General features: G+C 44.3%; 1 protein-coding gene across 1 annotated transcript; it reads left to right on the top strand.

Moving 5' to 3' along the window:
* Window positions 1-1444: 1444 nt before the first annotated feature.
* Window positions 1445-11605, top strand: LOC143767836 (RAC-alpha serine/threonine-protein kinase-like). The gene is made up of 4 exons (XM_077256357.1): window positions 1445-1705; window positions 2537-2782; window positions 4614-4724; window positions 11468-11605. Exons 1-4 carry the CDS (start codon window positions 1445-1447, stop codon window positions 11603-11605), a joined length of 756 nt encoding a protein of 251 aa, XP_077112472.1.
* The last annotated feature ends 1075 nt before the right edge of the window (window positions 11606-12680 follow it).

Genomic DNA, 12680 nt, shown 5'->3' with positions numbered 1-12680 from the left:
ATGTACGTGAAAAATTAATCTGTATGCAATACAGTGAATGCTAGAAGTGCCAAAGTATAAGGATAGTAATGATATCCTTGGCAAACAAACCAAAGCAGTGTTTGAACACTGCCAAAATGAATCTATACTGCTCTAAATGTATGCAATCATGCAAAGGGCAAAGTGACAGGATGTATAATAGATAAAGCCAGCTATCAACATTAATAAAGTGAAAGTGCCTTAGATATAATGATGGCCCTATACCCAAACGGTAGTTATAATGTGACAATTGCTTAATTAAGCCATTACCTGAAAATGTGCAAGGAGTCCCTTGGATGCGCCCACCCCGACGCACGTTTCGGCGTCAACCTTTGTCAGGGGGCCATCATTATATCTAAGGCACTTGCACTTTATTAATATTGATAGCTGGCTCTATCTATTATACATCCTGTCACTTTGCCCTCTGTATGATTGTCTAAGGGCCTTTTCCGTGGGCCCAGTCGGCCGAGCTGCAGACTGATCCCCTTGGATTCCTGTCAAATCCCCTTTCAATGCTTCTTTTTTGCCTTTGACTAGGTGAGTGTAATTATATAAGTGTGCAATTTCCACCTAGTTTCTACTGCACTTAGATTGTGTGCGACGTTGTTCCCTTTTTTTTCCCGCTATCCTCTTTACCACCTTGGGTTTTTCCATTTTTTGAGTTCTCATTTATTGCTCTCCTTCTTCCCAGAGACATAACTTTTTAACTTTTCTGTCAATATGGTCATGTGATTGTTTTTTGTGGGATGAGTTGTACTTTGAATGACACCATTGGATTTACCATATAGTGTACTAGAAAATGGGAAAAAATCTGTGTGGTTAAATAGCAAAATAAAATGCAATTCCACAACTGTTTTTTTTACCATGTTCATTAAATGCTAAAACTGACCAGCCATTATGATTCTCCAGGTCAATATGTGTTCGTAGATACAACCATAGAATTAATCACCAAAAATCCAAATTGCCTAATAATTGTGCACACAGTGTATAATGCAATAGAAAAATAATCTATAACTACGGCATATAAAAAGTGGCATCTTATAATGAGATATAAAGAAGAAAAAAATTCTGCAATAAAGAAGGATTACATAGGTAAGGGAAGAGCCAGTAAATTCATAGTATTATTTTTTTTTACATCATTTTATTTTATTATTCCTGATGTATATGGGAATATATTAAAAAAAAATCACTAACAGTCGCCATGAAGTTCTGTGACGTTCCTCTGCACTCTAAACTGTCACCCATGATGCCCACATATCAGTGTATAGGGCAGAGCAGGGCCAGGAGCCGCTGCCTGGCAGGAGCCACCTGAGGGTTCCGTCACCTCTGACCTCTGGTCACCTGCACACGACCAACTGCCGTTTACTTTCAACTGTCGGCTGAAGTGATTGGACCGAGGTCTACAGGCGGGAAGAGATTACTGAGAATGGCGACTACTGGACGCGGAGAAGAGAGTGAGAAGAGGAGCGAGGAGAAGAGGAGCGAGGAGAAGTGGAGCGAGGAGAAGTGGAAGAGAGAAGAGGACAGCGTGACCGGATTAAAGAAGAAGAGGAGACGAGACAACAGCGGATTGGAGGAGCCAACACCTGGATGCAGCGGACACCCTGGATTATCCGGCCCCTATGCCAGGCTTAACATCAGACGCTTCAACATCCACCAGCTCCTGGGTAGAGGCGCCTTTGGCAAAGTAAGGCCTACATATTTTTTTATTTATTTGAAAGATGTTTTTATTATATCCCCATGTATTGTTCTATGTTATCAGCCATGCCTTGCTTTGTTATTGCTCATTATAGGGTTCTTTTATGAGATTAGGTATAAGACATCAACACAGTTAGGGCTAGTGCTGCTATAACATGGTATTCTTCTATACTGGAGAGTAGAACTCAGGGGACACAGCTGTAGGGGGCAGGGGACATTGTTGTTTTTCATGTCATTGTCAATATTGGCTCCTATCAGGCTGTCATATTGTATATACATTGGTATCTGTGTTTTTATTGAATCTAGATAGACAAGGATATTTGGATCAAACTAATGCCAAATCAAATATTGACAGTTGGTGCTGATGGTACTCTATGTAGAGGGGAGGGAGGAGATAAATGCAAAACTCCTCCTTCCTCCTCCCCCATCCCTCTTACATAGAATATTATCAGCACCAACTGTCATCTCCTCTCAGTAATGTAACAATTTGTCTTCATTGAATGTACTTTTTATATGGTAATAGAGAAGTTTGAAAATTGAAAATCAGTCATGGCAGAGAAAGAAGAAATAAAATGTATTACAAAATTGTTTATTTCTATGTGTATTATTAATTTATCAGATAGAAATGATGAATATTCATTAAGACCTCTCCATAACACATTGATGGAGCAGGCAGTGCATTGTTCTGATAGATAGATAGATCTGCTCCTCTACATGGTTCTGGTCACCAGCAGACTGATCGACCACTCAGTTTTCACATGTGCCTTGTGCACTATAAAATGCAGACACCTTCTAAGGATTCTCCATTTGTGTTTTTCAGGTGGTTCTGGCATCTGTCCCCGGCAGTAACATCAACGTGGCCGTCAAAATGATCAGCAAAAGAGACAATGAGGACACCATCTTGAGAGAGCAGCGGACACTCCTGGAGGCCAGACACTGCCCATTCCTGTGCCACCTCTATGCCGCACACCAGTCTCAGCACAGGGCATATTTAATCACGGAGTACCTGTCCGGTGGCAGCCTGGAGGATTTGATCAGGATGTGCGGCTGCCTTAACATCGGCAATGTGAGGTGAGAAAGGCTAAAATGTACTTGAAAGAGAACTTAGAGAAAGGGAAAAAACCTGAGGTCAGGGTGCAGCTAGGGGAGCACTGGCAGGGCATATTTAGGGTGCTGGAAGCAGGAGGTGGGGTGCCATGGTATTTGGGGATTGCCAGAGAAGGATTTGATGACATTGATTCTACACTCTGTTCTCTCCATCAGATTCTACACAGCAGAGATGGTAAGTGGCCTCCAGTTCCTCCACGGACTCAAGATCGTCCACCGGTAAGCAGAACTTTCCTCCTTCTCTCTGTCCCCTTTACAAGTTTAATATATAAACCTATAAAAAATTGCGCATACTAGAACTTCACATACAAAAAGTACATAGATTTTATTAGTAATAACATGTAAAATAATGATGGAAATGGTACCAAGTGAAAACACAACACCACAGACCAAAGGTAATTGTGTCACAGAGCCATATATTCTAATGCCACATTATTCATTAACCCCGTGGATAAATAGTCTCTCTTGCCTGAACGGCATAGCCATTCAAAGTTCGCACATATAGGTCAGTAAAAAAAATGGCATAGTGAATTATAATCAGAAACAAACTTGTATAATTTCCATTACCTCTGGTCTGATGGTGCCACAACCCCTTATTTTATTTGACATGTTATTACTAATAAAATCTATGTACTTTTTGTATGTGAAGTTCTAGTGTGCGCAATTTTTTATAGGTTTATATGTGCTCTGTGCATGGGACTGTTTACTATATATCTCCGGATGGGCACAGGGTTTAGTGAGTGATATCCCTGCGCATTGTGTGTCTAATTGGCATTTCCCCTTTACATGTTGTAGATATGGCCACCGGCTTTCCTGGTGTCCTGCCGCCTATTCTACCGGATCTTCTAGTGACCCATTTTACATCTCTTGTATCACTGGACAGATTTCTTATTTTGTTTTCTTCTTTCATTGCAGTGACATAAAGCCGCATAACATCATGTTGGATGCAGATGGCCACATCCGTATCATCGACCTTGGGCTTGCCCAAGATGGGGTCACCTCCTCCAAAAACATCTCTGGAGTGACGGGCACTTTCCATTACATGGCCCCTGAGGTGCATCGTAGAAAACGATACGGCGCAGCAGTGGACTGGTGGAGCCTGGGGATTGTCGTGTCCAGGATGGCAGCAGGACGGTACCCATTTTACAACGGCCCCGTCAAGCAAATGGCTTTCAAATCCATCATCAACGAGAAGCCAAAATTTCCAACTTGGCTTGATGCTGACGTGAAACATCTCATCAAGAAGCTGCTGCGCAAAGACCCTCAGACACGCCTGGGTGTGAGCGGGAACATCCGAGAGCATCCTTTCTTTACCACCATCGGCTGGGAGGATCTGGAGGAAAGGAGAGTAGAGCCACCATTTATACCATTCAGGCCAGTTCTAGAGAATCATCATCTGCAGAGGCCAGAGCATACAGTCCTTCACCCCGTGGCCGGATTTACGTACATGTCACCAAGCTGGGCCCAGTAAGTATCTCCTCCTCTGGGGATAACACTCATCAGATGCTGCTCTCCCACTATGATAATCATCATCATCCATCTTGCCTTTTTTCACTTTTTCTGACAGTGACTTTATGTTTCTATTTTTCTTAGGTGGATGAAAAGATCTGGACTGTGAAAGAATTCACGACCATCTGGTGAGTGACCGATGTACACACAAGACACCTATTATATCAGTACATTGTATCTGCTGTTATATAGTGGAATGGTTCACTATAAAGACCATTCCTCTAATACAACAGAAGATTTGGTAGATAGAAGATTTCCTGTCTTCCTCTTATGTCTTGCAGGATGAGCCCGTACCAACTGCACAGAACTTCATGTCTCCTGACCTGTACCTCATGTCTCTGCTGCTGTACGTCACCTCGGCTGCCCTTCAACATCATCTCTCTATACCAGGGGTCAGGAACCTTTTTGGCTAAGAGAGCCGTAAACGCCACATATTTTGAAATATAATTCCGCGAGAGCCGTACGTGCTTGCAGACGGCGCGGCTATGCAGGGAGTTATGGGAAATGTAGTCCATGCTCCCTGCCGCTCACCACTGCCGCCAATGCTTATCAGGCCATCAAAGAACTACCAATATCAGCGTGCACCGCGGCCTGATGGAGCGCGGTGCATGCATCCTTCCCAGGGGCGTAGCTAGAGCTTGTGCCGCCCGGGGCTGTTCCCGAGTTTGGCGCCCCCCCCAGAACGTATGCGATTTTCACACTTAGTCATGTACCGACGAGCTCCTCTCCCTTAAGCTCCCAATGTTCAGTGAAAAACTGAGAGAAGCAGAAGAGAAGCTCGTTGTCACAGGACCATGAGTATGAAAATCGCATATGAGTGAAGTTTCCATGTGTCGACGACTGGAACCTGCGGAGCTGAATCCTGACATTGCACGCTTCTGAATTCTCACAACGCATGCACTGCACACTTTTAGGATTCTCCCTTGCCGGTGGACAGTCATGTCAGCACAAGCATGTGATTTGTATACTTCTGACCACATTCCGACTAGACGTGCCCGGCCTCACTCAGTTCATTTTCATAGAGTGAGGCCACACATGTCTAGTCAGCACGTGACCGCATGTATGTAAATCGCCAGCACCAGAGAATCCTGACAGTGTGCAGGGCGCACTGTGAGAAGTCAGAAGTCTGCAGTCACAAAGAATGACTGCAGACTCATCACAAACCTGGACATCCCCTTTAATGCTCCTAACATAAATAAAAACATGAGAGTTAGTATCACAAATAACATTTACATCCAGGTACCTGATAGATGACGTCTCCTCTGGAGCCGTTCTCCCCATGTTGAGTTTTCTCATCCACAGCTGTCTCTGCAGACTTCCATCTTCTCCGCTCTTTTGCAGAAAATCTCCACATGACGCCCTTAAAGATACAAGTGTCATTATAATGCTCCTGAATAAAAAATGTCCCCTCACTATATTGTCTGCATAAAATATGACCCCCACACTGTCTGTCTTATGGTACATGCTCTTCACACTGACCTCCCCTTTCTATACCGGACCCCTCTTCACACTGACCTCTCACACTGTGTCCCCCCTATAGGGCCCAGTATTAATACTGTACTCTCTCATCACACTTCCCCTCCTTTGTATACTGTCCCCTCCTGGCTGTGCCCTTACACTGTCCCCCATGCTACGCATGCACACATCCCAACACCCTCACTCCCCGTACTCTGTCCACATACGTTTTTCACATCGCTACTCATACTGTGTCCGCATACATTCCCCCATTTGACCCCAAGCTGTCTGCACCCATCCCCCATACTGTTTCCTCATATATGCCCCCCCATCTCCCCCTTTGCTCTTCATTTTGTGTCCTCAGATCTCCCCCACACATTAAATCCCCCCATCCCCATGACAAATCTCCCCCCACACACAATAAATACCCCATCTCCACTCACATTAAATTTCCCCCCACAATAAATCCCCCCATCTCCACTCATATTAAATATCCCCAATCCAATAATATATCCCACTATCCCCACTCACATGAAATCCCCCCCACAATATATGCCCCCATCCCCACTCACAGTAAATCCCCCCCACAATATATGCCCCCATCCCCACTCACAGTAAATCCCCCCCCACAATATATGCCCCCATCCCCACTCACAGTAAATCCCCCCCCCCACAATATATGCCCCCCATCCCCACTCACAGTAAATCCCCCCACAATATTATATGCCCCCCATCCCCACTCACAGTAAATCCCCCCACAATATTATATGCCCCCCATCCCCACTCACAGTAAATCCCCCCCTGCACCTTCGGTGTCTTCAGCTCCACTGGAGCACTTTCCACCGCTCTGTGTCTCCTGGTCGATCTGCAGCTCCTGCTCTGCCGCGCAGGTGAGTGACGTCAGCAGCGTGATCACATGACCTGATCACGCTGCTGGCGTCGCTCTGACCCGGCAGTCAGAGCTTCAATTGTACTTGCATCACAGATACGAGTACAATTGAACACTGGGAGCCGGCGCGCCGCAGCTTCTCTGTGCCGGCTGTCAGCTTGACAGTCGGCACAGAGAACAGCTGACTCCCAGTGCGGGGGGTGACAGAATGCAGCCGCCGGGGGAGACACTGCGGACAGCCGCTTTAGGCGGCCCGACTGCGCCCCCCTGCCGGCTGCGCCCCCCTAGATACGCCACTGACTCACCGCCGCATTGTGCCGCCCCCCGCATTGTGCCGCCCGGGGCGGACCGCCCCCCCCGCACCCCCCTTCCTACGCCACTGATCCTTCCCATAGACAGGTAGGAGCCCTGTCTGCGAGCCAGATACGGCCATCAAAAGAGCCATATCTGGCTCGCGAGCCATAGGTTCCCGACCCCTGCTCTATACCATCTTCATGCCGGACCACTGCCATTGCTTCCCCAGACACTTGACCTCCTGGGCTGGCATCTAACATCCCTCCAGCCCGAAGATCTTCTACCCCAGGAGCGGCCTGTGCTAAGTTTCCATCTGGTGAGTTCAGGAACAATAGTCACACCTTTCAGTCCTGGGGCCGCCGAGCAGCAGCATGTAAGGAGCGGCCGTTATCCCTGAACTCACCTTAGCACAGGCCTGGTAAGTATCGCACCCATCACACATCACCCACACTACATGGTCAGTGCAGGTCCCCACACTACATCATCAGTACAGGCACACACATAGCACAGTACATATCAGCACATAGATGTAGGACATAGATCGGCTTCTGATCCTGGGATTTAATCTGATCGCCATATTTGGGGTCAGGAAGGAATTTTTCCCCCTAATATGAGGACAATTGGCCCATTCTTCATAGGGGGTTTTCGCCTTCCTCTGGATCTACACGGCATAAAATAGGTTTAATAGAAAAGATTAATAAGTAGAATCAGACACTAGTAGCATAAGAAACGAGTTATAATAAAATAAAATTAAAAATATTTCAGTTTAACATAAAAAATAGATCCTACGAATATAAACAATAATTAGACCAAGTAAATAAAATATATTTTTTTACATGACAGTTACATTACACAGATTAGGTACATTACACAGCTCAGGTACATTACACAGCTCAGGTACATTACACAGGTTAGGTACATTACACAGGTTAGGTATCAGCCTTTGATCTTGGGATTCATTCTGATCGCCATATTTGGGGTCAGGAAGGAATTTCCCCCCCTGACAGGAGGACAATTGGCTTATTCCTCACAGGGGGTTTTCGCCTTCCTCTGGATCAACACGGCCGATAAATAAATTTATTGTATAGGTTAATAAGTAAGTGCACACTTTCAGAACATAAGAAAAAAGGTACAAAATTAGCAACACAAAAATAAAGAATAATTATAATTAATTATAAAATATTTATTAGTTAAAAAAATGTTACTTAAGCCAAATGTAGACATAAATTAGTGCAAACATGTTAATTAATATATATATATATAGTTAGTCAGTAAGTTAGTTAAAAGTAATAATGATATACTATTTTTTTTTACTTTAATCTCATCGGTTCGGTATCAGCCCTTGATCCTGGGATTTATTCTGACCGCCATTCTTTATTTGGGGTCAGGAAGGAATTTTCCCCCCTGATATGAGGATAATTGGCCGATTCCTCACAGGGGGTTTTCGCCTTCCTCTGGACCAACACAGCCCATAAATAGGTTTAGTCTGATAGATGAATAATTTACACATATACATGATATATAATATATAATAAGCTCATCTATAAATAAAATCTTCTTTTTACTCCCTATACCTTTGTGTTGTCTTTACTCCATCGCTCGTCTATGTAGTCATTATTATACTACCCCCTATGTCTGGTGGGCGCATACAGCAGTGTCCCCCACACTCCAGGCCTCACGGCCCCAGCACATCATGGTGTCAGGATTTCCTTCGTATTTCTCGGGGGAGAGAACCTGCGGCAGCTTCTGAGGCCTCGATAATAATTCCATCCCCGATGCAAAACTAAGAAAATCCTGACACCATGATGTGTTGGGGCCGTGAGGACTGGAGTTTGGGGATCACTGTTACACATGAGATAAAGCTGGATGAGCCCCGATATCATTATATCCTATGGGGATAAATCAGCTTATTGCTCTGATTCCTGGGAGTGTCGAGTCCGGAGCAGGAGATGCTGGGGCTTCCTCCATTTCCAGTAATAAATGAGAACACTGAACCAGTCCGTCCTCTATTACCTCAGAACTTCCTAATGGGACAGAGAAGAATGGGTTTCCTAAACCAGATAATTGTCATATAATAGAGGAGAGGGTTTGATACAGTGTGTCAGTGCAGCTGGGAACTATTCAGCTCACAGACCATTGCCTGGACTGGATACACTGGACGCGGCACAGTGGGGGATGTGGATCTGCTACAACGCTGCCCACTTGCAGTCAGGACCCCCATAACATGGATGCCCCGTGATCAGATCCTCCAAAGAACATTCATAAAGAAGGAGAATCCTCTGTAGAGCAGTGTCCACAGCGAGAGACGTGATAGGAACAGTTATTGAGTCATTTCCTAGTGATCTGTGTCAGGGAATATAGTATGACAACCAATATGGCCGCCATCAGGGGCGTCGCTAGGCACCTAGATCCAGAGGCGTAGCTAGGGTTTTGGTTCATGGCGGCGAAACTTCTGAGTGGGCCCCTAACCAGGTAACTGATTACAACTCGGTGACGCGCCCTAATACTGGAGGAGAACCAATAAAAGATGTTATTTAACCCTGTTGTGGAGCCATGAAAAAAATCACTGCTTTGGTACCATGGGGTCTATATGACCCCAGGCTCAAAATCGACATATTTCATTAAAATGAACATGCTGGCTGTTCAGAATAATCACGTTTTATTCTGTCATCATTTCAGAACACAGTGATTGAAGTGATTTATTTGTCATCATCAAACACAAACTGAAATTTATACCAAAATGCTTTAGTAATAACTGAAAGTATTCAAATTCAATTAAAAAAGATGCACAATAACTGCAACTGTGTGGATTTTAGTAAAAACATAATGACAACGAATGATCGGGCAATAAATTTAGCCCTTGCATTCACTGCACATCATAGTGCCGTGCTCTTCACAAAGGACAAACATAGCACCGTTGGCGCTGTCCTGTAATACTGCTGGTGTCACTTGGAACTAGCCATTGTTTATTTACAATTATATCACAAAACCTGTGAATAAACAGAAAATATAAAAAAAAAAGTGAGACAATAAAGGTACTATGGGGTCAGGAGAGTCCCAAACACAGAAAACTGAAAATAACTTTGAAACAAAATTGAAAGACAAATTCAAAATATCATCAACATAAGCAGAAATATGTTACTTGAAAATACATAGAAGGTCAATTACTGAGATTGACCAGTTTTAGAAATGTTTCAATTTATTCTGCACTCGGGTCTATATGACTCCATCAGTGGCGTATGCAGGGGGGGCAGCCGGGGCATGTGCCCCGGGCGCAACCGACAGGGGGGCGCCAGCGGGCTGCCTGATGATGCGGCGGTTCAAGGAGGCTCCTCGTCGGCGGCATTCTGCCGCCCCCACACTGAGATACTCACCTACTTCTGGCGGCGCGGTCCCTGCAGGTCTATGGTTCCCCGATGCCGCAGCTTCCTGTACTGAGTGGTCACATGTTACCGCTCATTACAGTAATGAATATGCAGCTCCACTTCCCATAGGGGTGGAGCCGCATATTCATTACTGTAATGAGCGGTAACAGTGACCGCTCAATACAGGAAGAAGCTGCCAGCGCCGGGAAGCAGGGACTGCACAGCACCAGGAGCAGGTGAGTATAACTGGGAGGGGAGCGCAGCGCTGCGCAATATTCACCTGCTCCTCATTCCAGCGCCACTCCATCTTCAACAGTGACGCTGAGGTCAGAGGGCGCGGTGATGTAGTTAGTGCGCGCCCTCTGCCTGAACGTCAGTGCAGAAGACACTGAAGATGGAGCGGTGCCAGAATGAAGAGCAGGTGAATATTGAAAGTGCCGGGGGCCTGAGCGACGGAAAGGTGAGTATGTGATTTTTTTTTTACTCACAGCAACAGCAAATGGGGCAAGTGTCTATATGGAGCATCTTATGGGGCCATAATCAACATTTCTGCAGCACTATACGGGGCAAATATCTTTATGGAGCATCTTATGGGGCCATAATCAACGTTTCTGCAGCACTATATGGGGCAAATATCTATATGGAGCATCTTATGGGGCCATAATCAACATTTCTGCAGCACTATATTGGGCAAATGTGTCTATGGAGCATCTTATGGGGCCATTATTAACCTTTATGCAGGATTACATGGGGCTCCTGATTCAATATGGATATTCAAAAACACTTAACCTACTGATGTCTCAATTAATTTTACTTTTATTGGTATCTATTTTAACATAATGGGGATTCAGGAATGTACCTTGGCTTGGTCATACAGTTTCAATAGAGTTAAGGTTCAAATGGGGGAGCTTTGGGGGGTGGGGGGCAAACTGATCCTTTGCCCTGGGTGCAGGAAAGGCTAGATACACCTCTGTTTCCTCAGTACACATAACATTGTGAGTTATATATAATTTAGTGACAAAAATGTATAATTGGTAGAAAGGTTGAACTTGATGGACCAGGTTTTTTTTTTTCAACCTGTGTAACTCTTCATAATGTAGAATTCCATCTGCTTTGCTCCTTTACCCTTCAGGCCCCTGTGGCCACAAATGCTGTATCAATGATATGTCTGCCTCAGATGATGACTCTTTGCACTCCCACTGATCAGCTGATTCGAAAGGTCATAGTAGACCATATATTGGGTTATGGTATTGAATCATACAACACTTGAATGGGAGACACCCACAGTCCCATTTACACCCAGTGGTCCAGTGCTGATCAGTAGATGTCTGATCATTAAGACCCCACTCGGTAATTTGAAAGAAGAATTTTTATTGGCTGTTGGTAAAAGCCGAAGGTTATGCTCAATAGCCCCATGGGAAATGAATGGAGCAGTGGTTGATCACACACATTGTTGCTCCATTTTAGTAGGGATGAAAGTTCCTCATTCTGCTGAAAGGTGGGAAACATAGTGGTAGGACTATTTATCTCCAGAGAGCTGTCAGGAACCAAAATTAATAGTATTACATCAACTGAAGTGAAGCTAATTAAGAGGTTATCCACTATTTTGATACTGAGGACCTTGATGTAGTTCATCAATATCAGATCGGTGGGGAACTGACACCCAACACCACCAACAATAAACTATTACCAGCTCCGATGACGGCCAGATGAAAACAGTGCATGGAGCCAAAATATCACAGCTCTGTACACTAGTGGGCGCTCCTAGGTACTGCAGCTCAGCTTGGGCTCAAGTGAAAGATAAGTCATCACTATCAAAGTAGTTGACAACTCCTTTATTGATGGAAGATTTTGTTTTCCTAATAAATTCAATCAGATAAGAAAAATGTCAAACGAGCATAGTTGACCACAGATGTCAATGAACATATCCTACATTACTAATGATGATGATCAAACATAGACAGAAGAAATACTCAGAAGATATCCTCAAATAAGATATCAGTAGCCAGAGGTCATTATGAAAAAGGATGATGAAGGTGAGGGGAATCAATGAATTTTAATGAAAATATAACAGACAATTAAAGAAAAAAAATGAATGCATCGATAAAATGACAACATACATAGGAAGTCCTAAAAGCGGGGCAATAGTAGGAATTTACATGTCAAATACAAGAAAACAATCAACTAAAATCAAAAGAAATATGAAAATGTATTGTGTTTGTGTCATTTTAAATGTAATTATTCTATTCAATACTTAACACACAAAACTGTTTAATTCCATGGATGGATTTATGAATTGGGAAGATCAGCTACGGGGACCTCAGTTTGCTGCTGCTTAGCGCCAT

This window comes from Ranitomeya variabilis, chromosome 4 (genome assembly GCF_051348905.1).
Source record: "Ranitomeya variabilis isolate aRanVar5 chromosome 4, aRanVar5.hap1, whole genome shotgun sequence".
NCBI classification, from domain to species: Eukaryota; Metazoa; Chordata; class Amphibia; order Anura; family Dendrobatidae; genus Ranitomeya; species Ranitomeya variabilis.
Note: the sequence above shows the minus strand (reverse complement) of the source record. Positions and strands in the feature narration are given on the sequence as shown.